The sequence below is a fragment of the Eptesicus fuscus genome, chromosome 18 (assembly GCF_027574615.1).
Source record: "Eptesicus fuscus isolate TK198812 chromosome 18, DD_ASM_mEF_20220401, whole genome shotgun sequence".
Lineage (NCBI taxonomy): Eukaryota > Metazoa > Chordata > Mammalia > Chiroptera > Vespertilionidae > Eptesicus > Eptesicus fuscus.
The window spans coordinates 34,822,300-34,849,120 of record NC_072490.1 but is presented as its reverse complement, the minus strand read 5'-3'; the positions used below and the strand labels follow the sequence as shown (position 1 = coordinate 34,849,120).

Sequence of the window (26,821 nt, the reverse complement as noted above, 5' to 3'; positions counted from 1 at the left end):
ATTTTGTAAAGTGCATTAAAGTGTGGGTAGAAAAAAAGGTCTATTCTTACCTGAGTTTAGAGTGCTTTATGCATAATTTTTATAGTTAACTCTTTAGTGAAGGGTGACAACACAGGCAAAGGCTGAATTAAATTCATTCCTAGCAGAGGCACGAGTCCTGTTCCAGAAGGGATGAACAAATGGAGAGTTCAAGCTGTGAGCTTAACATTACTCTAAAAGGAAGAAACAGCCAGTAAGCCTACATTTAATTTATTTTATTAAAATAACAATTGAGGAACCATCAGATAACTGTATTTTGTCAGGCGCAATAAAAACAAAATTAAAACCCAAATCATCAAGAAAACCTGTATTCCTGGCTTCCTTGCATACACATGACGACTGTTGAGAGACAAGGCTGGCCAATGGCCCCACCCCATAGGGGCAGCTCCTGGAAGACAAAATTCAGCATGATGGAAGACTGCTCCCTGAGAGAGCGGAGACTTGGAAGGGGTAGGCCGGGCACCTCTTCTGGAAAACCATCCCAATGCATTGGAGACCTCCATGAAAAAGGAAGGGTCCCCAAACTCAAGTTCCATAGTACCAAAGCAGACGCCTTTAGGCGGCCATGGTCTCAACAGTCCTGGGCTGTTTGGTGCATTATGTGCAAAACTACCTGGCGCCACATCACTCACCACTATCTCTGAAGAAAGTCCTTCCTGTGATAAGCATTCCTCATAGGAGCTGATACTCAAAATCCACGTGTCCCCCCATGATGGCTGGTTTGCCTACCTTCATTTTCCCTCCAAGTGCTTTTTCTTGCCCTAAAAGTACTTGTCTAGCCGATGGCCAGGGTCCCAGATCATATATTGCCATCAGCATCCACTGGTGAATCTGGAGAAGGCTCAGCTCATGAGCATGGAGGATGCAGGTAGGGAGCAGGAGAAACCAGCATTGTAAATGGCTTCCTTCTCCCAGGACCAGAAAGGGTAGAAAAGAAGGCAACATGAAGTAAGGCCCTGTGAGTAGTCTAGAAGGTCCTTAGCAGCAGCTTCTCTGAAAACAAGCTCTCTGCTCCCGAAAGGGAGCAGAAAGATGGTGCCTGCTGACTTCCCTTCCTCCCCTGGTGGCCTGAGTACAGGTGCAAAGTCAGCTAGAAGACAGGCAGTCTAGGGGACGTGGTCAGTGTGCAGGCATTGATGTCCTCGGTGTGGGCTGCCCGATGCAGGGATGGCTCAGAAGCGCTCCTGTTGATTTTGGGTAGAGAGTGTTGGAGCAGCTCAATGGACGACAGGATCTGAAACAGCCACAAAACGGTCTCGTTATGTGGGCCTTGGCGTTTCCACAGCAGCAGCAGCTTTCAATTAGGAATCCAAAGATGCAAGCTGTTCTCCTCACCCCACCTGTAACATCTTGTGGAGAACACGAGCTCTTCCCTGTTTAACCAGTTACTATACTTTTTTTAAATTCAAAGCCTATATCTATAGATGCTTATGGCATACAAGTGGTTTAAAAAAAAACAAAACACCAAAAAACCCACCACCACACTTCCTCGTCATTAAAAACTCCTGCTTCAATTTAATCAGTTCCAGCACCTTTGACCTAAGTCTTACCTGGGGAAAAAGAGGCCTCTCTTCCTTAACTTTCTTCACACAGTCGGCTACAAGCCGCTTCATTGCTTTGGGGCAGTTCTTGTATAGCTTACTAAGGTCTGGGGAGGCATACCCTCGGCCCACCATGAAGATGATCTAAGGGAAAGAAAACAGTTGAGGGAATGGGTGATTAACACTGACAGCAGCAACTTCCAACCCTCCAGCTGCACAGACTGGCAGGAGGCCCAGGAGCTTCACAGCAAGTTAGGCCCTTTACTGCAGTGCACGTACCTGATCTCGGTTGTTGATGTGGGAGTAAGGTAGCTCCCCTGTCATGAGCTCGTACAGCACAATGCCGTAGGAGTAGACGTCAGACTGGAAGCTGAACGGGTTGTTATCCTGCATTCGGATCACCTCTGGGGCCTACAGGGACAAAGTGCATTCTTCACCATCTGCACCCAACACACCCAGGGGCCAAACTACCCCTTCCACTGGGTATGAGAGTCCTTTCCTCTGTCCTCTATAGCTCTTCCCTAAAGGGCCCCCCTGACACCCTCAGGGGCTGGCTAATTCGAGCTCAGAAATCCTAGTCTCTGGTATCTAGCACTCCCTTTCAAGCTCTATGCTTCTTCCAGGAAACCCAAATTCACCCCCGGCTGTCTGGTATAGAGAGCGTCAATGAGGTGGCCTGGACTTGGGGGAAATGTGTAGAAATGTTTTACATTTTGCACATAGACTTGCAGGGCACCCCTTCTTCCCTGTACCCGCCTAGTGGGAGCCATGCCGCCTCACCATCCACAGGATAGAGCCGGTGGGTTGTTCAACCTGCTGAGAACCACTCCAGCGTGACTTCACTGTTGCCAAACCAAAATCTCCAATTTTCACCGTCAGGCCTTCATGGAGAAATATATCTCAATGCTTGTTAAGGACTCTGGTTTCAAAACACTGGTCAAGTTAATTTTGAAAAACTTACCAAAATTCTTACCTCCCATCTGCCCCCAAGCCTGCTTTGCACTGGATTTGCTAGGGTTTCTAAAGTTTTAAAAAGTACTTTTGAAATGTCCCTTCTTCCAGGAGGCATGCAAAGAATGCTTGGAGTGCAAAATTTTTTGGCTCCAGCCCAAAACAAGGCTGTTTAGCCCCTGCTGCTTCTCCCCATTTACACATCTAGGTGCCAGGTCCCTGGCCTGTGACCTTCCCACATAATGTAGGTGCCTGAGACCCCAAGACTTAAGAGTGCAGGTGCGCCTCAGAGCTGTGCATGGCCTGCTGTTACATTTGTTTCTCCCAGTGTTCTGCCCTCAAAGGGCATGTGAATAATAGAGCAAATCACTCAATAAATACTGAATGTCCTAAGACATTTCTTATTAGAACAGGTAGCACTTGGTGTCTTCAAAATCAGAACCAAACTCACCTCATTTCTGGGTAGTCAGGCAGTTGAAGGCTGCCTTGTGATCTGCCTTTGATGCCCAGTAATTCACCTTAAAATCTGTGGTATCTGCTTTCATGGCATAATGTTGTATTGGTCCCCAAAAAACCACTACTAACAAGTATTCCATACCTCAGACGTGTACCCCAAATAAGCCATGTCCCATAATCAAACTCAATACAACTGTCATGCCTGTCATGGCCAAGAAGCAAAACGTCAGCTGTAATGCCACACTCCTTTCCAAGAAAAAGGGTGGGAGGGAGGGAGATGTGAAATTGTTACATTTCATGTCCATTAGTGTGAAAAATGCCTTAATTCATTATTTCTACAAAAGCACATTAAACCTTAGAAAGGGGAAGAGTTGATTCTAATAACCTCTAAGGAAACTATTTCTGTACATTTAAGACAGACAATTATAAGTAGTAATTTTGAAAATCTTACATTTGGCTTCACCTATGTTCTGACGAGATACACAGTATCCACAAACTAGGGGGGGGAAAACAAAAGACAAAAAAGCCCCACCCACACCCCCTAGTTAAATTTAGTAATAAACAGCATAATAATAAAACTAAACCTATTTCAAGCATAACCCAAACACATCTCTCTCTCTTGTGGAATCCTTTCCAAGGTCACTTTTTGCTGAAATAACTTTGAAATGAAAGTCTCCCTTGTTTTCCTAAATTGAGAACTAAGCAGTCAAACCACCACCAAAGGATACTGTTGGATTTCATGTCTCTGTGGATGATGTTCTTTGCATGCAAGTAGCTGTAAAGGGAAAACAGTATAAGGGACCTGGCTAGAAAGCAGCTTCCAACTACTACTAAGAAGCAAAACACCTGAAGGCCAGGCTCCCAGTGGAGCTACGTTTGGGGATGGGCCCTGTGATAGGCAGGGCCACATCGTGCCTAACCTGAAGGTCAAGCTAGAGCAAAATGGAGCGACTCTTCAAGTATCTATTTTAACCAAAAAGTAATTCTCACAACCAAAATGCCCCTTAACTGATTAACAAATGAAATGCAGCATATATCCATATAATGGAATATTATTCAGCCACAGAAAGGAATGAAGTACTGATATATACTATAATATGGATGAAACTCTCAAAAACATGCTAAATGAGAGCAGCCAGACACAAAAGATCTCTTGTTATATCTTGAAAATGTTCTAAAATAAATAGTGATGGTTGCACAACTCTGAATATATTTAAAACACACACACTAAGTTGTACACTTTAAAGGGGTGAATTTGACAATATGTGAATAATATCTTTAATTTTTTCCTAAAAAGTAATTGTGACTAGTTATTTCCGAAAACGTAGGTAGAAATGAGCTTTTATGTAGCACTTACAGCACAGCTTAGCTTAAGCTCCCAGGTAAGTGGTATGAGGAGTACACGCTCCTCCACATAAGGTACTTTAGAGGAAAAGTTTCAGAAGCACTGCTCTGGGCTCGCCAAGAATGGAAGGAATAAACACCTTTCACAAAGAAATGTGTCAAGCACAGAGACACAAAAGGGTAGTATGTAATGGAGGCGCTGAGCATGACCTTTAAGCATTATCCTAAAAGTGACATCTGATGCCCACTCCCATAGCTGTAAGGCTGGGTGGCTGGATTTTAAGGGCAGTGGCTGTAAACAGAATCTGAGTCCCAAGATAACAGCCTCAGCTTGGATGAGGAACATGAAAGTGTCATTCCCATACCAGAGGCTTATTTTCAGCTTTGCAAAAATATCACAGAAATCACTTAACAGACTTGGCTTTTCCTAATCCTGATTTAGGGACAAGTTGATGCTTGGACCCCAGACTCTGTAGTCATCAGGCCATCTACTCACTCCATTCCCTGAGCTGTCTGCCGGGCAATGTCAATCAACTGGAACATCTGGAACTTGGTCTCTTGGACATGCAGGTGTTTGTAGAGGCTGCTGCCCTCACACCATTGGGTCACAATCGCCAGGTTGTCCTTCGTCATATACCCCATAAAGAGCAGAATGTTCACGTGCCGTGTTTTGCTGGTGGAGGGAAGAGAGAAGGCTATGAACTTTCCCTTGTTTCAGATTAAGGAGATCTACTCTGCTTCCTCACTGACAACAAATCCTGTATGTTCTTGACACCACTCGTGCTTAAAATCTGGGTGGCTGGCAAAGCAAACAATAATCCATTTGGTGTTCTGAGCTGTCAAAGGAACCCACCAAGACTCACGATTCACCTCAGTGCTGGCCTTGTTTGTATAAAGGACATTCTCTTTATCATTGTGCATTCACGATTCTCCCCACAGGGGTCAGCAGGACCCCTCATTGGTGGAATTCAACATTATCCAACTTATTGCTACTACAAATCTAAATAGTGACTCAGAGATTTGAAAGTTGAAGGTCTGACATCCAGAATAAGAAAACTTGGCCATAAAAAAGAGCTCATGAAAATAAATGTGAAATGGAACCTATTTCTCCCTACCTCAAACCAAAACTCAAGAAACAGAACCTGGGCTAATGAGCATAGTGTGCCCAGAGACCTAAAGCAATAGAGGAGGTCTGCTCATTCTAAAAGTTTGACAACCACATAAGCTGGAAGGAAACCTTCCATTTCCTTTCACTTGAAAGGGAGGAGTTTGAACCACAGGCCTCCACAGTGAACTCTCACCACCAGTCCCAGCCATAGGCCCTCAGAGACAGGTCTGCACCATGTAAGCCCACTTTATGGTTTGTGTACCACCACCAGTCCCCACCCCTGCCACTCCAGGGGGGCCAGACAGGCCAGCTTTCTACTCACCGCAGGACAGCCACCTCATTCCTGAAGGCCTGAAACTGCTCTGGTGTGGGGTCAACAACCTTTAGGATCTTTACTGCAACGTCTCCTGCAAATTAGTTTGTAGTCAGTATAATCAGTTGAATGATCTTACTTTACTTTTCATAGACCCTAGTTAAAGATGGAACAAATATGCAAAATTCTAAATTATTCAAGTGGCTGAAAGAAAGTTACATAGGTTACACTACCATCCTTTAAATACCACCCTACAAGCCCTAGCCGGTTTGGCTCAGTGGATAGAGCGGTGGCCTGTGGACTGAAGGGTTGCGGGCTTGATCCCCAGTGGGGAGTGTGCAGGAGGCAGCTGATCAATGATTCTCTTTCATCATTGATGTTTCTATCTCGCTCTCTTCCTCTCTGAAATAAATATACATACATACATACATACATACATACATACCACCCCACAGGGTTGAACAGGCTTGGTTTAAACTATTCCTAGGAAGCCTGGCTTCCTGAGGTAAGGGCATGTGTGACAGGTCACACAACCTGGGCCTGTGAGGATGACATCAGTGGGTGGACATGAATGGCCCAGCAGATACTGAACCTTGGGGCCAGAAGGCTGGTGCCAGGAAGGAGGCCATTTAGCAAGCAGTTGTTAAACTTAGCCACCACGTTTCAATGAGACCTGAGATGGTCCGTTGTACAAATTCAAAGATATATATTGAAATTAAGCTCCTTTGCTTTCAATACTATTAAACAATTCCTAACGATTAATAGTGATTGCTTACTATATCCTGGCACAGTGTGTGTTTTCGCAGGCATTATTTCATTTAATCCTCACAGTTGCCTTGCCTTATGACATACATACTGTTATCCTCATTTTACAGAAAAAGAAGTTTATAGCCACAAACCAAAGTGCTGGAATCAAGATTAGATAGAACCCCCAGTCTGACTCCAATGGCTATTTCTAACCATAATACTATCAAGTTACTATTAATCATTATCAATCACTGTGAGCCTCTTTATATTACCTTAGAAATATCCATGGATCAATTCTACTTTATATTTGCTACCAATTTAGAAGCCAATTTCAAAAATGCTTTTATGTCATATTTATCAAAGAACTTATAATAAGTTACTTGAAGCCCTATTAGGACTTTGGATTTTCATGGCAAATAAATTTACTAACACAGCCTTTTGCTGATCAAATAAAGTAGGAGTCAGTTGAATGGCACCTTGGAAGTGATAGTTCCTCCACCTATCAAGCACATCATATCCTTGCAACCTCTGTTGGAGCATTCCTCACTTCACTTTTGGGGAGCACCAACTGGTAGGTAGTTCTTGAAAAAGTCCCAAACTGTTGCACTGTGATCTCTGGTTTTATCAACTAAAACTAAAGTCCACTTAACAGCAGATTCCACCCAGGCTTTCATCCAATTCCCTGGCACATGTGTTTACCAAGCCGGGCTGCCTGTGAAGTTGCTGCTGACCTGGGATGGGAGTTGCACACTATATTCAGAGCTGCCTTCTAGGAAGATGGAGCTAGTAAACCATGAAGCTCCAACCCCAAGTTCCTTATGACTGAGTAGGATTAGCATAACTGCTCATCTTGGAGCATTTGAGCCCAGAAAGGTGAGGAACAGGGGAGGGGAGGAGAGGGGTGAGAGAAATATGAGCTGTGTTCAGAAAACACATGGGATTTGGGCACCTGCAGGATAGGAGAGAAGCCAGGGAGTCTGCTGCAAGAGCCCAGGTAAGATGCAGGCACAGTGGTGGCATGGGAATAGAAAGGAGGGGGTGGAGGCAAGAAGCCCTATGAAGCTAAAATCCATGTGGCAGCCAACTGAGTGGTAGGGCTAGGAGATGGTAATGCAGAGCTTAAAAGGGACAGGCCAGGGTGGGGTGCAGGAGGAAGGCTTGGGGAGATGCTGTATTGTTCCTCAGGAACTTCGAGTTCATGAGCCCTTCCCTTTTTTACAGCTTTCCTCCAGACATGCTCCAGTTGCCACTAAACTCATCCCCAGTGGCACCAATTTTAAACCTAATCTGTAATGCACCCTCAGAGCTCAGAGGATTCACTGGGAGCCCAAGCTTGCTCACAGTGACTCATCTGACTTGGTAGTCAGCTGATCATCCTTCACTTCTAGCCTCCATTTTTTGGAAGAGTGAACGGGGATAATTAAAAGTTCATATTTTCTTTGTTCCATCATCACAGCCCGTTCAAATCCACCCATCTCTCTAAATTTTATTATCCAAAGATACATCATAACTCTGTGAGCTCCACAATACCTGAGTCTTCATGCAAGTCATCGATGGGAAAACCGAACAGGGTCAACGACAAGAGTCCTATGGCCCCCACAGGGATGCATCTGCCAGCCAGCTTACAGTAAACAGTTACAATAACAGATTATATGTAATTTCTCACTGAAGCCAGACTCTATATGACCCCACTTCATTTACGTGTAAATATTCTAAGAATATACATGATAGGCAGTCAGTCTGCAAGGGACAATGGACAAACATAGGAAAACGGAGTTCAACTCATATAAAGAACAGTTTTCCTATTGGTAGGAACTGCCCAGAGTTGGAATGATTTCTCATGGGATCCTACAGCCTCCACCCCCAGACCTCACTCCTATTAGCCTTTCCCCTCATTTACTCTAATGAAGCCATCAAGGCCAGGTGAGTGGTCCACTTTGCACCTGCTGGTATCTGCACCGCCCTCAGGCTTCATACAAATGCCATTTCCTCAGCAGACTCCTCCCCTACCAACCTACAAAAACTGAACTGGGCCTGCCACTCCATGCCTGCTTTCCTCCATTTTTCTGCTTAGCACTTATAACACACTATATACTTTACTTTTCTTGGTTATTGTCCTCATCAGAATATAAACTCCATTAAGAGAAAGAATTTTTATCTGTTTTGTTCACTGCTTCATTCCTAGCCCCTAGAAGAATGCTTGGCATTAGAAGAATACTCAGGAAGCATTGCAAAGGAATGAATTCTAAGATGCAACTGTAAGCAAGATAAGTTATGAATTAACAAGCTGTCTGTTTGAGGCTCTGGAGTGGGAAGTGGGGAATATTGAGGACTTAGCTGTTTGCAGCCCAGGTTCAGAATCAGTTTCTGGCAGGGTAAGTCAGGACTCAGTGCCCAGTCTGAGGCCCCCAGGCCTTGCCTGGCCCCAAGTCTGTAGAATTAAGTCCCGGCTGGCTCAAAACAAAGACGGCTCTCCAAACTATCCAAATACCTTTATAGCTGGCAATCTTTCAACATCTAAAGGATGGTACTTATCACATTAGCAAGTAATATAAAGGACAAAGGTAAACAGCCTTTTTATGGAGGGCAGCTACATGAAGTAGTTAACCAGAAATTCTTACTTTCCCTTAATAGTAAAGTCAGAAGCAAATATACTACAAACAAGTTAAGACATGTTCCTATAGGTTATTGTGTTTTTAATGAGATGTTGATATCTCACTCATCGTCATTGGAGAAGAAGAGCTGTTATCATTGGTAAATTTGGAATGTTTTTAACCTTTTTTAACACTAATTCATTTCCCCATTGGGATTGTCTAAAATTTATACACACACCCTGTTTTCTAGAACAGAATAGAACAAACACCATTCCTCCTCTTCTTATTGACTCAGTGAAAGTTATAAACTTCAGCGTTAGGCTGAGATGGGGATCCCCAGACAAGGGTTATACCACACTGCTTGCCTCACACTAAGTGGCGTAGGTTCTCCAGTTGAGAGACCTGCTTGAGGATTTTGCTGCCTTCTTCTCATGCTGTCAGTGATGGTCCCTGCCATCAGTCTACAGCCTCTATTGCTATCTTCATGCCCTTTAATGTGTTATTTGTAATGAGCAGAGACTAACAAATCAGACCCCAAACTTAATGCTTAAAAGGAGGCTCTGTACTTAAACCCCAGGGCCGCCTCTTTACATAAAGTGAGCTTTTAGTTCATGGGTCCGAGGTCTCCTCAGCTGCTTTGAGACCCTTCTGTTTACTTTCACACCTGCTAGGTAGAATCACAAATTTTCAAAAATCATCAAAATAGCTCTCACTGATAAATTGAATAAAATACTGTATACAGGAACCAGAAAAACATTAACAAAGGGGGTGGCAAGGAGAGTACAGCACAAAACACTCAATCTAGAAATTATGGTTTCCTTAACCCTCCCATTTTTCTTCTTTATTCAGAGATCATGGCTCTCTTTTTGAGGGGCTGACATAAAAGTCCATTGCTCCTCGCTCCTCTGACTTTTCAAAGGAAAATTAAAAGCATTAGACATATTATCTACCTTCTAACAGAAGACTTTATGGCAGCATCAGTATAACAAATAGATCTTATCGCAGTCTAAAAGCTCATGATTGAGAAAAAACACAAGCTCATAAGCAGTATTGTGGCAAATCTAACTAATGCTTTAAAAATTATGTGCTCAATCAGGAAACTTAAATTTGGACACAATTTACACTGCATCTATTGGCTTTTAGCTGATGCTTAAAAAAATACGTAGCATAAAAATGATTAAATGCTCCCAATGGAAGCATTAAAGCAATAGTCACTGCTCTAACTCCTACAATTACTATCAGCCTTGTTGTTGCAAATACAAGCACCTCTATCCTTTCCTAAGGGGTCACTTAGACATTTATGACATCTATTTGGGTAATATTCTGCAAGAGTATAATTTCTCAGAAACCCACAGGCAGGCCACTAGTATATTATATAGGATTTTCAAAGGAAAAGGAATCATCCTACATGTAATTTACAAAAGTTCACTCCTGTGCCAGTCCCTTAAAGAAGGAGAAATTTGTCAGATGATTAGTTACAAGTGGTAAACTCATATTCATGAACTTAAGGTTCAGGTAATATTGGAGGTGTTTCTCGGTTTTCAAAACCTTGAATTTTAATGCTCCATTCACAGGATGCCCTTAACCTCTCTCATCTTTGCCGGTTTACAAATAAAGATAATAAGGGAGCATCCAAAGTGGAAATGTAGGCACTTTAGGTATTTTTAGTTTTTGTTTGTTTGCTTTGGTTTGTTTTTTTTTTTGCTTTTTAAAAATACGAATTTATAAGAGATGTCTTTTTAGGAACATGTAGCATTTTAAAGGCAATACTTCTTATAATGTTAACATCCTAAGCCAGAGGCATTAAAAACCTGACAGAAAATGCTAAGTATTTAGTTGCCAAATACACAAGCTGTGGCTACAGACATTGCAATAGTACATTTCTTCCAAGAGAAAAAGTGTTTCCATTAGAATGAGAATACTAACAACTCCACAGATTCAAGAAGTAAGCCTCTGAAAGCTCCCTTCCCTATTTGATGGGGAGAAGCTGTTGCAGGAGGCTCCTGGCTCTCCTGTGCCCAGATGTTTGACCAGAGGCATGATGGTTCCCCTCTCAGGACCTGTTTTCTTACATGTAAAATCTCTAAGGTGCTTTCCAGCTTTAAGTTTATCAAATCCATGCTCCCCTCATAGCAGCAGATTCTTATTTATAAGAAGCTTCAAAGCATGTCCCTCATGCAGCCTGTATTTAATCCGTGTAATAAAAGCCTAATATGCAAATCAACCAAATGGCAGAATGACCAGTCACACTATGGCGCGCACTGACCACCAAGGGGCAGACGCCCAATGCAGGAGCTGCCCTCTGCCCACAGGCCCCAGGCCAGCCAAGGGAGGTGCCAGTGGAGGGCAGGGCCGGCGAGCGGGCAGCACCAGGCTGGCCAAGGCAGGTGCCAGTGCCCCCCCCCCCCCCCCGATCGATCTGCCAATTGCCCCACAGATTGGCCCTGATTGCTGGCCAGGCCTAGGGACCCTACCCATGCACGAATTTCGTGCACCGGGCCTCTAGTCAGTTTATGAGAAGATTCCCTGACATTTAGGACTCACCTCTTGTTCACCAATTTCCAATTATCCTGACAACCTTATACCAATTACAGCATTGTGGAGTCTAAAATGAATGCTGTGAAATCTCACTGAAATATTAAATTCAATCTTCAGATGTAATCCAGTATCCCTAGAGAGTGCTGCTGTGAGCTACAGAGCTTGCTGAATCCTATCCCCCCTCCTATGCTCTCTGTACTGAAACTTGACTTCACTCACCCCTTTAAGTCAAGGCCCCAAACTTACCATGCCACTTGCCCTTATAAACAGTTCCAAAGGAGCCTGACCCAATCCGAGTGGAGAGCATCACTTCACTGGCTTCTATTTCCCAGTAATAACTTGAATCTCTCTGTCCACGAGGCCTCTGAAACAATCAGATCATTAAATACATTCCATGGAATGGTAAAGGTCTATTTAACAAGGGTTTCAAAGGAAAGATCAACTCCATCTATTCTCATACATTTTGAAGATAAACTTACTAACTATAATTCCAATTTTTGTTTTTCAGAAAATACCATCTTAGTTGCACCCTCCCTTACAACAAACCAGCAAGTTTTCCTAATGCAAGCATACCAAAAATGGCATGACATTTATAATATGATTCATCAAATGTTTTTTATTAGAGTCCCCTGCCTCCCTAAATTAAAAGTATTCTCATTTCTAAGTTTTTCCTACTGACCCCTAACCTGCAGGAGATACTTGGCTATACTCACAATTTTGTTTTTCTCCTGGGTCCCAGATCCTGGTGCCCGCTCTCTCTGTGCCGGCACAGGGGTTTTGGGCTGTGACCAGCCCGTTGGGCTCAGATTGTTGGGGCTGCTGGACAAGGCTGAAGGTGAGGCTTAATAGACAAGATAAACAGAATCCATACATGGATAAGCCAAAAGAAGATACACAGCATAAAGAGCAAAAGCCCATTACTATTTGCTAAGACTCTGGACAAGTACCTGATTCACTGTGACTTCGGATTGCATCCTGAAATAGAAAAGGAAAGCTGGTCAATTTCTGCATTAGAAAAGATGTTCTCTGGGGAAGCGGGAGGGGAGGATTTGCAGGAACAAAGTAGATGACAAAATCTCTAAATACAGTCTAATTATACACTTTTCTTTAATTAAATTCACCAAATGTCACTGGCTAATATTTCCAATATTGTTATCAAATATTAGGAGGACTGATGTTAATTTTTCATATATGATGAAAACCAAATTATCTCAGAAGAAAGCAATGCACACAGCAAACATACGCTTTAAGGAAAGCTAGCAAAGTTACTATCAGCGAAGATCTTTCCGATGCTTGGGGATCTTGCTCCCGTGAGGCCAAAAAAAAGGTGGGGATTCAGTGGCAAGCTCACTCTTACTCCTCTAGGAGTTTATTAGGGCACATTGGTCAGAAGCTGGATTTGATATGAGTGAGCCATGACTTGATCACTTTATCCAAGCCTAAAAATCATGGAAAGATGAAAGGATCATAATCTCCTAGTCCAATACCTACATTTTACATATAAGAAAACAGTGTAACAGGTCAAAAGACCTGGCCAGGGTCACACTGCCAGTAGGTGGCAGAACTAGAACAAGAAACCATCACGAGGGATCTCAGCTCCTCAGACCTTATGGGCAAGCTCTGAAATTAGTTACTCTCTAGGTGGGTAAGACGTCAAATGCTATCTGTAGAATTTATTACAAACTGGGTGAAAGTTAAATCACAAGGCCTTCCACAAGACCTAAATACTCTATATATTCTCACTTAAGAGTATATAAATAGTAACAATATAAAACCACTTGGCCCCCACATCCTCAAAAAGGGTATTTTTCTGGGAAATCCTATCCTCTTTGTTTTCTCTGTGTCACCATAGTTAAGGTAAGATACTTTTTTCCACACAACTATTACTGGAATGCTGCCACTCCATAACATCTTCACAGGATTTAAAGAAAAATCATAAACCAAGTTGCCCTTCCTGGCCTTGGCAGCCCCGACCAAAGCATCTTCAGAGTTCACCAGTAAAGCCTGGATCTGGGGTTCCCACACCTGGCAAGTCTTTAATAATCCCCTAGAGATAAGCATGTTTGGGAGAGCAGGTGGGAAGTCTAGGAACTTGTATGGTTTTAAGTACAACAGGATGACTGCCAGGAGGGGAAAATATTGGCCAAAAATAAACCTGAATTTTATTAAATACGCAGCAGCTACAGCTTTTTATCCAACTAATCTATTAGTTGTTTGCAGTCAAAGCATGACACAATGTATTTTATTGACCAGAATTATATTCCCATTCACTAGGATTTCTTTCTTAATGTCACAGTAATTTTCTTCCTTGTATCAATTCTATACCACATATTTTATTCTATACTAATATCTATAGTTGGATTGATTTATCCTAAAAGGGACCTTTCAATCATCTTGGAATCTAAATATTAAAGCAAGAATGTATACTTTAAGAATGCTGAATCATATGTGATAAAAACAAATCAAAATTTGCTCTGTCTCATGTTTCTCTCTCCCTCTCCCTTCCTCTCTCTTTAAAATCAATAAAAACATATCCTCATATGAGGATTAAATAAATAAAGTACAGAGAGGATTAAGCACAATGGCAGTGCTGGTTATTTTATAGTAAAAATAAAAAATATTCACTTTTAATGTTTCCTTTAATATTAGAGTATTCACACAGGAACAAGTCATATAGAAAAAATAAGTAACTGATATATTACCATATGATTAACAGGGCTAATTATGATAAAAAATAGAAATAAAATTCATAGCTTATATACACATGACCTCACAATAATCCTGTGATACTCAAAGTGTCCCTCCCGACAAATGACCACTATAGACCCCATATCAGAAAGCCAAGTTTTTTTGTTGAGTTCCTGCCACCTCTGATTGGTAGGACAAGTGATTTGAGGGTTGAGTGAGGTAAGCTGCGCCTGAAGTGGCAGGTATCCCTGAGGTTCTTCAAGGAACAAATTATGATGTAGAGAGAGCATAGTTATCTCTGATAAATTTTACCAAAGGATTTTCAGGGCATATCAACCAAACTGACACATTTGGTTTTTAAACAAGGTATAAATAGAATAGTGGTGCTGTATCAACCAAATCTAACTAGCACTGATCTTGGATTGGAAATGATTTTTAAAAAAATTTTAATGCCCTTAGCCTCAAAATCACATTTGAGAAACTAATTTCACCTGTCAGCAATACCACAGACAATATATTTTTTTTTTACTCCTATGTACTCTATTTCCAAAAAAAGAAAAAGAACATGAAAGCAAGTCTGTCAATAAATACAAAATTTAACTTGGTGATTGTTTCCTTTCTGACAGTCTACTGTCTGGACAGTCTTAGCAATCCTGTTAATTGACAAGAAAGCAAAGGCATAAAGAAGAATACCTACTCTTCCCCTCAAACAAAATCCTCTGGACCACGCCCTGGGAGAAGCATTCAGGCTGTTATTCTAGTCCAAAGCAATGAGAAATAAAGAAGAATAAAGAACAAAGGAAGTAGTTTTAAGTGTATTCAGTTGTTATTAAAGATGAACTAGAAAGCAAACCAAACAAATAGAACATACCAAAGCCAAGAAAAGAAAAGGCGTTTGAAAGCACTAGCTTTGAGCACTTTTACATCTCCCTAAATACCTGCTTATTTAAATCCTGACTCCACCCTTTGATTTCTAAGTTAAAACATTTAAAGTCTTTCAGAGTTTGTAGTTTTTCATCACTATTATTTTTCTTTCCCACACCAAAATGAAACTACTCTTTATGTAGCTTATTCACTAGCTCACTGAAATCCTATTCAAATCTAACATGGAAAAAATGAATTCAAGGGTTAACATTTCTTCAGGAAATTTTAGTTCTCCACTTGAATGATATACCAACCAGATTACTGAGCCAATCTAAAGATGTAGTGGATAAAAATGAAATTAAAAAGTTTAGAGATCTGAGAAAGTGCTTATCAGGTTTGAAACCCAAAACTCTCTGGCACAACAGTCAATCCCACCCGAACTGACTGATTCCCATCCCCACCCACAGGGCCCTATTATTACCTCAATCATCCTGCTGTCCACAGGGAGGGTAGTGCTGACCATGTGGACATTAGGTGTGGATGTCGACCTCTGCCTCTGGGAGAGGGAACCTTCAGAGGAGGGGCTGGAGGTGTTGAATGTAAAGGCGTGGGGTGTGGAGTATCTGTGCTGGGAACTAGGTGAGGAGAAGAAAGACAATTCCATGATTGACATGCATGCCTCCCCACTGGAAAAGTCATTCAACTACGTACTTCATTAAGATACTTGGGACACCCTAGCAGGTGTAGCTCATTGGTTGGGCATCATCCCATGCACTGAAAGGTTGCCTGTTCGATCCCTGTTGGCACTTGACAGAGTTGCAGGCTCAATTCTCAGTAGGGAGGAGGGTGCAGGAGGCAGCTGATCAATGTTGTGCTCTCACATTGATAGGTTTCTATCTCCCTCTCCCTTCCTCTCTCTAAAAAAATCAATACACTTATTTAAAAAAAGAAAAAGGGAAAAAGATACTCTGTGGTAAACCCTACTTGTACTACATACAACCTTTTACAAAATGTTCTTTTCTTTCAATATGCATCATTTAAAATTTTTCCTTTGTGTAGATGCTTTTGCATGCAAATTTTTGAAAAGGAAATAATACATGCTCTTGGAATTCATGTGAAAAGAACATCTAGAGCAGTGGTTCTCAACCTTCCTAATGCCGCGGCCCTTTAGTACAGTTCCTCATGTTGTGGTGACCCCCAACCATAAAGTTATTTTCGTTGCTACTTCATAACTGTAATTTTGCTACTGTTAATGAATCGTAATGTAAATATGTGTTTTCCAATGGTCTTAGGCTCTACAGCATCGGTTCTCAACCTGTGATTCTTGACCCACAGGTTAAGAACCGCTAGCAGGGTCACCTGAGACCATTGGAAAACACAGATATTTACATTACGATTCATTAACAGTAGCAAAATTACAGTTATGAAGTAGCAACGAAAATAATTTTATGGTTGGGGGTCACCACAACATGAGGAACTGTACTCAAGGGTCATGGCATTAGAAAGGTTGAGAACCACTGATCTAGAGAATACTCCAAATTTGTAGACCATCTCTGGAAAAGAACAGATTAGCATTTGCCAACCCACTAAACTAACTAGAACTTGCCCAGTTTAATTTAGAGACTGAGAGAATTTTAAGGAAAATTATTTAAGTTAGACCTGCTGAGCACGTCTACAAAAAGGCCAGCATTTTATCTACTGTGCATTTTATCTCCTCCCATAACCAACTCACAAAGTCTGTTAATATGAGTTTCATTTTTATTTTTTTATCCTCACCCAAGGATATTTTTCCATCAATTTTTAGAGAGGGGAAGAGAGAGGGAAAGACAGAAATATTGATGTGAGAGAAATACATCGATTGGTTGCCTCCTGAACGAGCCCTGACCAGGGCCCAGGGCATGGAGGACCTGCAATTGAGGTACGTACCCCTGACCGGAATTGAAACCGGGAGCTTCGGTAACCAGGCCGACGCTCTATCTACTAAGCCAAACCTGCTAGGGCATGAATTCCATTTTTAGGTTGCAATATCTAACTGTGAATTAATCACTGGCCTCTAGCAGTCAATGCTACTCCCTCACCAACCAGACTGGAAACACATTAAATATAACGTTTTCACTATTTGCTCTAAAGATGTTTTGCTCAGATTCAAGTAACCCCATGCATGAATTCAAGGGATAAAAGGCTTGTTTTTCTAGTGGAAATTGTTCTATTGCCTTGAAAAATTGCCTTCGAAGGTAATTCAATGTTTATAACCTCAGAGGCCAGGTTTCTTCTGTGAAATCTTCAGAAGCAAGTACAGTTTTTTTGGTCAGACTTGCTTTTCAAATTATCAAGAAAAACAAAATCATACACAAATATATATCCAGATATTATTTCGATACAAGTCCCTTGTTCTAAGATATGCTGCTTTTAACAATTCTATGGTGGTTTCATAAAGGCCATTAAACATTTTACAATTATATATACACTGAAGTCAGATTTTTGACAAAGATGTAGCTATTACTTTAGGTTCCAAATTCACATGTAACACTAAGCAAGATATAAAGTCAACAAATGCTCATTTTAAAGGTGGAAAACAGTAAAAGAAAATGTTCAAAATCACAGGTACATTACGAAGGGTGTTTACATAAAAATACCACCAAAAAATGGATTTTTAACCTTTGCTGACCAGGTTTTATCTACATGTTTCAATTATCCCTGTGAATTTCAATTTAACTGCAGAAAAGATACACTATTAAAATAGTATGTCTTGGCATTGAGATTACAAAGCAGAAAATTGAATGTTTGCATCCCTTTAAAAAATGAAAATTGTATCAAAAGTATGTTGTTTCAGAATTCTTTGTATTTACAATATTCATGCAAATTTGTGAACAAGCTTTCATTTTGATCAAACTGATCACCTACATTTTTATAATAAAACTGAAGACTCAAAAAATATATATGTAATTAGATTCTTTTTAAAGATAGCAGTCTACTAAATACCATGGTCTTAGCAATGCAAGGCCACAGTAAGTTCAGTAATTGAGCGTTGAGCTATGAACCAGACGGTCACAGTTCGATTCCCAGTCAGGGCACATGCCCAAGTAGCAGACTCAATCCCCAGTAGGGGGTGTGCAGGAGGCAGCTGATCAATGATTCTCTCTCATCATTGATGTTTCTATCTCCCTCTTCCTTCCTCTCTGAAATCAATAAATTAAAAAAAGAAAAAAGCTTTAAAAATTTTTTTGTTTTTATTACATCATTTTACATAGTTTTGGGACCCTTCTCCTGAGGCTCACCTCACTATATGAAGGCAGCAAAATCACAAGGTTTTAAAAATATGATGAGATATTAAGGGGCACACATGGAATAGAAGAAACCTATAGTAAGAGCCACTTTCCAGAATGTAAGAGCCACAGGACCACAAAAAGAAAGTTCTACATTTTTCTCTAATACCAGTAAAGCAGCAAAGGGTTTACACAGAGAGGACAGAATGCAAAAAAACCTTTTCTTTTATATTCAGGATGCAATCCCACCTCTCAAGTCCCCATTATAACTTAAAAAAAAACACACAAAAAACAGCTGTAATAAAAAAATTTACCTAACAGGCATCCGGGAAACAGACTCTCGCATCCGACGCATTGTCAAAGAAGGCAGTGCTGGGACCCCACTATCACCAATAGTGGAATTCGGAAACAATCTAAATGAAATCAGAGAAAGACTAGTTTATAGACTTGCAGTTATTTTATAATCAGCCTGACTTCCTTGCAAATTAAAGCTCCTCAAACTGAACTTTTCCTATTCACATTTTCTTTGATCATTTTAGGCTACCCAGAGTAAAGAGACCACCAGCCCAAATGACTGGGTTTGAATGACCACAAATTGTGAACAATATTGACCTGTCAATGAACACTGCAGGCTCTATGTGTTTCTAGGCAATACTGGCCCAATGTCCAACTATGTCAAAATAATATTTTTTAAAGCTCCAGTAAGGCACGTTACAACATAAATCATGTAGAGCTTTTCTGGAAACATTCCGTCTCAGAAACACATAGATGAAAAGACTGAAATATAAAGAATAAGTCACATTCAGCATCAAAAGTCATAAATAAGAGAAGTGGTAGTGAGATGAGCACTTGTGCTCAGCAATTTCACATTACCTCAGGTAATCCTCACAAGAACACTGAAAGGAAGGTAACCTTCCCGCCCCCCGCCCAAGTAAGTGAATCAAGGGGCTCAGAGGTGGTTATAGTTAATGACAACATCAAAATTTTGACCCATGTCTGCTGGACTCCAAAGCTTGTGCCATTTATCCTATACAAGGTCTCTGTAAAAGCAACATGTCACTACCACAAAAGTAAAAAAAGATGTTCCCATTGTGGTTTAATGATAATACTCCCTTAGTTTATCCCTCAAAAAAGGGTAAGATTTTGACTTTTCATATTCCTATATGAACAGTTTTAAAAAGCATTTTGGAATATGTACCTTTAACTTAAACCTTACTAAAAGGTATTTCTTCTATATGATATACATTTTGATAACTGGTTTATCTCCTGAGGGATACAAATGTTTTTAAGGTTTTAGATTCAAATCATTTCAAGACTGTTTCTCCAGTTTGAAGTAAAGATAGAGTGTATTAGTGAACTACTAGCGGACACTGTCTTTTTGGTTCCTGTATCCCTTTGTTCTTTGCATTACTGAATCACAGTATCTCAATCTCTATATGACGGATTAACAGCCCTACCTGCTCATTTTAGAGAGTTATGCTGCACTAAAACTCACTGGTTTCAGATAAGTCATGTTTCTAAAGTAGATGGTTTCCGGATCACGATAATTCATTTAGCAAGTCCAAAACCCTGACTTGTCAGTCAAATATACAATAAGCATCCTCAAGTGATGTTATACATCCCCACCCCTTTATATTATGTTAATAAAGAATAATGCCTTACAACAGTTGTCTGACATTACTCCAGTCCACACACATAGTAGGTACTTTGGTGCTACAATGCTCGTGAAATTTGTAGCCACAAGTCTGACATCGAAATCCATTTAGCAAGAACTTCTGACACATGTCACAGAAGGCAAGCTTCAGGAAGGTCTTCCGAGCCTAGAGTGACAAGAACACGGGTGTAAGTTATGCTGAATAAATGAAAGGTGACAAAAGGCAAAATAATTTCTTTCTTGACCCCCAAGAGGTTTCATAAATAATCATACTTCCAACATTTGTAAAATTCATACCTAGAAATTAAAGTATATCTGTGACTAATGAAGCCTAAACTGCCTTAATGTAAAACAATGACATAATTAATGCTTTAGATATATGCTGACGACCTTAGGGAAATTCCTGCTAGCCAAAACACTCGATATGCCACAGAGAGAGAAGAGATCTGCAACTTACAAAGTTGTGTGTTGTGAGAGGAACATGATCCAGGAAGTCTACTTGAAGTTCTTCTCCAATCAAGGAGGCAGCATCAGTATTCCAATCTAAACGTGCTTTTTTACTAAAGAGGATTTAAAAAAACATACAAAAGGAAAATGTTTAAACAAGGTGAGAGTTCTATTATTATTGGAACCCAGGTTGGTTGGTTTACACAATGAAATATAGCAATCTCATGATAATGTAAATATGCAATAAACTGGACTTTGTGATATTAAAATCCTATTAAAAATTCTAAAGAACCTATAAAACAGGTTATAAATACTGCTACAGTGGCAAAATTTAATCTTCACTTGCTTACTTCAATCTAGAAGATAAATAGAAAGGAATCACAAATGAAATGCACTTTTCTATTAATAAACAATAGGCTCAAATCTATAGTTTGTAGACTCTATAAATGTAAGTTGACAGCCGACTTGACTGTCTTAATATTTATTCTGAGACCACTCTTTCTGTGCCTAGAGTATACAAGACAGAAAAATCAATGCATTGAAGTAAAATGTAATGCCCAGCTCCTTTCTCATGTCTTGTCTAGTTAATTAGGCCCATCATCCTGAATGATGAATCCTCTCAGGTAGGGAGAGAGCACCACCATTCAAACCTTTGTTTACCAGAAGACTATTCCAGCCTTTTTTCTTTGTTTTTGTTTCCAATAGTAAACAATCAATCCCTTAATATAATTCCTTATACAAGGTCTGGGAAGTCTGTTTTGCCCTAAAGAAAAAAGAGGGGCAGCCCTATTTTCCAATCAATCTTCAGGTGCTGTCTATCCAAGAAATAATGTAGGGTAGTTCTAAATCAATGCAACCTTGGATGGGAATGGACTGGACCAAGCTCCTCCTTATCTCAGAATCTAACCTTTTTTCTTAAATGACAGATTTATTTCTCTCAGTTTTGGAGGCTACAAGTCTTAAGATTAGGGTGCCAGAAAGGTTAGGTTCTGGTAAGAGCCCACTTCCTGGCTGGAAGGTGGCTGCCTTTGCACTGTATCCCTCACATAGGTAGAATCTCTAGTCTTTAAGGAGCACTATAGATTGGCTTGGGGACCAACCTGGGGCTAAAGATGACATCTGTTTCGAAGATCTGCACTTCAACACCGCCTCCTAAGCTGAGAGAAATAGCATAAATAGAGGAATTTATGCTCACTTCTTTGAGTAGACTCATTCTGGGCCATACTCTCCAACTGGGGGACTCCCTCAAATATTACAAATGTTAGCTGAAGCTCAATAACAGAACTAGCACTTTCCAATAAGGTAAAGACAAGGTTATTTATCCACATTTTGGGGGTACGGTAAGAGATAATGGATAATTTTAAGTGGCTCTGATATGCTGGTGTATTATTCCTAGCCTCGGAGGGGATGCTTCTTTTGTGCCACTGAATCTTCCTTGAAGCAGAAATTCTTCTGCATCTTTTAGCCCGGTGTCAATCAAACTGTAGGGATTCAGTAAACTTAACTGAATAAAAATAAATGAGTGAATTACAAGAGAGTCGATCTCTTGGGAATAACATTCTTTATCTATAAACAATAATGCAACACTTTGTGAGTACCTTATGTGTGCACTGCATTATTGCAAACACAAAAAAACTTAGCTCTCAAAAAATCTGACATCACTGTTTCCATCTATGAAAACATCTAACATGTATTTTATTTTTCAATGCAATGTGTTTTTTTTAAATATATTTTTATTGATTTCTGAGAGGAGGGAGAGGGGGAGAGAGAAACATCAATGATGAGAATCATTGATTGGCTGCCTCCTGCATGCCCCCTACTGGGGATCGAGCCTGCAACCCGGGCATGTGCCCTTGACCAGAATCGAACCTGGGACCCTTCAGTCCGCAGGCCAACGCTCTATTCACTGAGCCAAATCAGCTAGGGCTCAATGCAATGTTTTTAAGCGATAATTTCAAGCTCTTAGTATTTTATTTTTCTGAATTGTCTCTTTATAAACAAGGATATACAAATACACAATATTTTACAGGAAGCTAGTATATTTTTTAAAAAATGGAAAACAGTTATTATTTGAAGGTCCTGACTAGCATGAAGCAGCAGCTAATTTTGAGTTCTTACCCTTTGTGTTCGTGGAGAAGTCTGAACACTGCGCAGCACTCTGGTTGCAGGCCCCTCACCTTGAGAGCTTTCATAAGGCAGTCGTGCAAGCTCATTCCATTGCGCACATTGACCTACAAACAAAGGACCATCTTTAGGACCAACACAGGCTGCACACCAGGGTGCACGTCGCTTATAATGGTGTACACAGACACACACACAGAACGTCTAGCAATAGGTGAGCACCTGAATAAAATACGGAACATCTGTGTATGTCACATTGTGCCACTACTACATTACTCATAATGACGTGGAGGGAGGGGTGTCCATGACATGTTAACGGGGGGGAAATGTTTTTCAGAATAATACAAAGAGTAAGGTTATTTACAGGGTGGAGAACATGTATATGTATCTGCGTGAAAAGATATACACCTAGCTGTTAACATAGAGAGTGGTTGGAAAAGATAAAATAATAAACTTTCCCTTTCCCATCTCTAATTTGTCTGACTCACTGAAATGTACATGCAAGCATAAACATCCACCAGAAAGAAAAATAAGCCAATCTGATCTATAAATAAACGAGTCTTTCTGATCAAAAATTTGTATTTCAAACTATTTTCAACCAAATAGTTGATCTTCATAAAAAAATTTCCATCTTGCCCTGGTGAGGTGGCTCAGTTGGTTGGAGCGTCATCCTGTGCACCAAGCGGTTGCGGGTTTGATTCCTTGTTGGGGCACAGATCTAAGTTGCAGGTTCAATTCCTGGTCACGTAGGGGAGGCAACCAATTGATGTTTCTCTCTCACATCAATGTTTCTTTCTCTCTTTCAAGTAAATTAAAACGTATTTTTGGATGAGGATTTAAAAAAATTCCCATCTCATTTGCACTTCACACTAGTGAGAGCAAGCAGGAAATGAAAGGGATAGATTCTGCCCTGCTGTAAGGACAAACACCTCTGCTAGTTTAAATAAATGTGCACAACATTCCAGGTAGCCTCAGCATTTATGCCTCTCCAGTGTCCCCTGTACCCAATCTTTAAAAGTTAGACAGGCATTCAGAGGCCTAAGTAGAATGTGTGAGTGCCCACAGTGCTAATAAGGGCTGCTATATAAAAATTTCAACTAAAACCTTAAAGCGTTTTTATACAAGCACTATATACTTTATTTTTAAAGCCAATAAAGTTGACACAATGTAAGGCAACTAGATTCAGTATGGCCAGTCAGGAGAGCAGAATGTAATGACAGTATTTGTTAACTGCCTACAGTGGAGCTCCCCTACTAGGTGAAAGTGTAACAGATGCCAGCTGCTGACCCAGCCCCTTCCCAGAGGAACGTGAGTGTATCTTTTATAAAGGTTTAAAATATTTTAAAACATTCATTTAAAATGTTACATAACACGTTTATTTTAAAGGTTTCTTAAAGCAGTGATACTCTTAAAAAGATCACGCTAACTTCCAGCTTTTCAGGAAAAACAACAACAACAAATAAGTAAAGTGAAATAATGATGAGCTGAGCCCTGACCACTGTGGTTCAGTCGGTTGGAGCATGGTTCTGTACAAACGAAAGGTTGAGGGTTCAATTCCCGTTCAGGGCACATACCCAGGTTGTAGGTTTGACCCCCAGTAGGAGGAGGTGTGCAGGAGGTGACCAATCGATGTTTCACTCTCATATCTCTCCCTCTCTCTCTCTCCCTCCTACTCTCCCCCTCCTCCTCTCCCCTTCCCTCCCTCCTCCCCCACATCTCTCTCATCCATTAAAGCAGGGGTCCTCAAACTTTTTTTTTTAATATATTTTATTGATTTTTCACAGAGAGGAAGGGAGAGGGATAGAGAGCTAGAAACATCGATGAGAGAGAGACATCAACCAGCTGCCTCCTGCAAACCCCCCACCGGGGGATGTGCCCGCAACCAATGTACATGCCCTTGACCGGAATCGAACCTGGGACCTTCCAGTCCACAGACCGACGCTCTATCCACTGAGCCAAACCGGTTTCGGCCCTCAAACTTTTTAAACAGGGGGCCAGTTCACTGTCCCTCAGACCGTTGGAGGGCCGGACTATAGTTTAAAAAAAAAACTATGAACAAATTCCTATGCACACTGCACAAATCTTATTTTGAAGTAAAAAAACAATACGCCAAAAACACCCGCCTGTGGCCCGCGGGCTGTAGTTTGAGGACGCCTGCATTAAAGCATGCCCTCTGGTAAGGATTGAAAGGGGGGAAAAAAAAAAGAATAAAAGAATAAAATAAATATAATGAGCTGAACTATGAACAACAGCAAGAATGAGGACAACAAAGAGTAATAAACACATCCTAAGAGTATAATACATGACTTGCATCAAACACTGTGCAGCTGTGCTTTGAAAGCTGTAAAGTGATACCTGTATTATATCATTAATCTTCATTAAAATTAACAGACTCCAAGAGTTAGACAGTTCTTTAAATATCTTCTAATCCAGTGGGTTCTCAAATGTGGCTGCCATTAGAATCATACAAGGGGCTTGTGAAATATAGATTCCCAGCCTCTCCCCTCCAAAACACAAGGGTTTTGATTCAATTAATCTTGAATGAAGCCCAGGAATCTCTATTTTAACCTACTTTGTCAGGTAATTCTAACTGTAAACAACAGTCCTAGCTATGGTCCAGTTACTCATCCAACAATAAGCAGCAGCAGCAGTTAGTCAGAGAGACATGTTTACAAAACAAATGACAAGAAAAAATTCAAAATATAAGCAACTACCAATTTATTACTTCTAAAATTATTTAAATCAGATATACATCTTCTCAGTCATTCTCTCTACAACTCCCCATAGATACATGTTGAAATTGGTTAAATCTGACTAATTTCTGGAGCCCACTAAGTAATGATGAGAGTTATTTTGGGTTCCAGCAGTGAAGCAACCTGGCGCTAATTAGAAACAGCTGACTGATGGTGTTGGCCAGCAAGCAACTCCTTTCTTCTTCAGTGCTCCCCTAAGCTGGGTGCCTGGTGAAAGAAGCTGGTTCTTCCAGAGACAGAGGGTCCATCTCGAGTCAAAGAAATAGGAGAAACTAAGTTTTTCTACTGAACCTTCTCTTGAGCTGTAGGAGAAATCAAGTTTCCAAATCACTGTTTCCCAACTACCAGTTGTGTTCAAGTGAAAGCTGCCAAGGACTACACAGATGTAGAAAAAACTCAGAAATAATCATAGCTACCATTTTACTTATGAATTAGCCACTGTATTCAGCATGCCTCATTGCATAAAGGTCAGGAAACAGAGCCTCAAAATATTATGTAACCTGTCTAAATGACACAGCTAATAAAAAGCAACACAGGGATTTAAGTTTGGGCCTGCTTTCTTAAAGGTCCATACACTTAATCATTATGCCAAACTAATTTTCCCAGCCTTCCAGGCAAACTAACGGTAGATGGGGATAGAGAAGATAACTGCAATAACACCCAGAAGCCTCAACAGATGATCTTCAGCTTCCCATCACATTCATACTTCCCACCTGGGCTCTCCATTATAGTTAGAAAACTGAAATAGTAGGTAAAAATCACTTAGCAAATGAAAGACCACTATTGAAATATAAGGGGATTGTTACTATTTATTTTGCCAGTCATTAAACTTTCATTTTTAGGAAACAAAAATAAATTTACTTAAACTTTAAATGACTTTTGAGTTCAAACGTACCATAATGCAATACTATAACTGGGAGGCTCCTTAGGTTCACAAAAGAAGTATAAAGTAATTTATTAGTAAAATGGGGAGAATGGAATTGTTAGAACAAACTGAGAAAACTATGTCCTAACCTCCCAATCTCAGAACCCTGCCTCACACTAAGTACAAAGAGTAAACACAATGCAATGATTTTACATAAAGAATGAAGGGTGGGAAAGGAGAAGGCGTGGAAGTTTGAATTAAGGTTTTCAAATGTCCCACCAAGCAAAATGAGCACAACTGCATTTTTCTGCTTCAATGTGGAGGTGCTAGGATAGTAGGAAACTTTTTTGAACATTTTTTTTTTAAGTTGGGTTTTTGTTTTGTTTTTTTTTGTCAAAAAACTGAGTGGCAGTGTCTGCCATGCATGATGCTAATAGAAGTCTGTCACTGATACTACAAACATAAGCTTTGCAGCAACAACTGGCTAGTGCCAGTGTTCTGGAAAAGAAGATGATGCTCAGATTTCTAAGCA

At 40.5% G+C, this 26,821-nt stretch overlaps 2 protein-coding genes across 6 annotated transcripts in view; one reads left to right on the top strand and one right to left on the bottom strand.

Annotated features, from left to right (window-relative positions):
* Positions 1–331, top strand: part of MKRN2 (makorin ring finger protein 2) — a 32,214-nt gene extending 31,883 nt beyond the window's left edge. The window contains exon 9 of one of the 2 annotated variants that reach the window (XR_008558848.1): positions 147–331. The gene's annotated coding sequence lies outside the window, so the exon portion shown is untranslated. Of the gene's footprint in view, positions 1–143 lie in introns of both variants that reach the window. The other variant, XR_008558847.1, reaches the window with a different exon arrangement.
* RAF1 (Raf-1 proto-oncogene, serine/threonine kinase) overlaps positions 234–26,821 on the bottom strand; it is an 80,276-nt gene continuing 53,688 nt past the window's right edge. The window contains exons 3-18 of one of the 4 annotated variants that reach the window (XM_028127519.2): positions 22,669–22,781; positions 20,561–20,663; positions 20,112–20,269; positions 18,764–18,862; positions 15,665–15,818; positions 15,017–15,076; positions 12,579–12,606; positions 12,345–12,472; positions 11,878–11,995; positions 5,762–5,846; positions 4,828–5,004; positions 3,716–3,762; positions 2,361–2,479; positions 1,860–1,991; positions 1,590–1,724; positions 234–1,273 (exon numbers count right to left, since the gene is read on the bottom strand). In XM_028127519.2, the coding sequence (XP_027983320.1) occupies positions 1,130–1,273; positions 1,590–1,724; positions 1,860–1,991; positions 2,361–2,479; positions 3,716–3,762; positions 4,828–5,004; positions 5,762–5,846; positions 11,878–11,995; positions 12,345–12,472; positions 12,579–12,606; positions 15,017–15,076; positions 15,665–15,818; positions 18,764–18,862; positions 20,112–20,269; positions 20,561–20,663; positions 22,669–22,781 (1,800 nt within the window). In that variant the 3' untranslated portion in view covers positions 234–1,129. The remainder of the gene's footprint in view (positions 1,274–1,589; positions 1,725–1,859; positions 1,992–2,360; positions 2,480–3,715; positions 3,763–4,827; positions 5,005–5,761; positions 5,847–11,877; positions 11,996–12,344; positions 12,473–12,578; positions 12,607–15,016; positions 15,077–15,664; positions 15,819–18,763; positions 18,863–20,111; positions 20,270–20,560; positions 20,664–22,668; positions 22,782–26,821) is intronic. The other 3 variants (XM_008152223.3, XM_028127547.2, XM_028127553.2) reach the window with 3 other exon arrangements.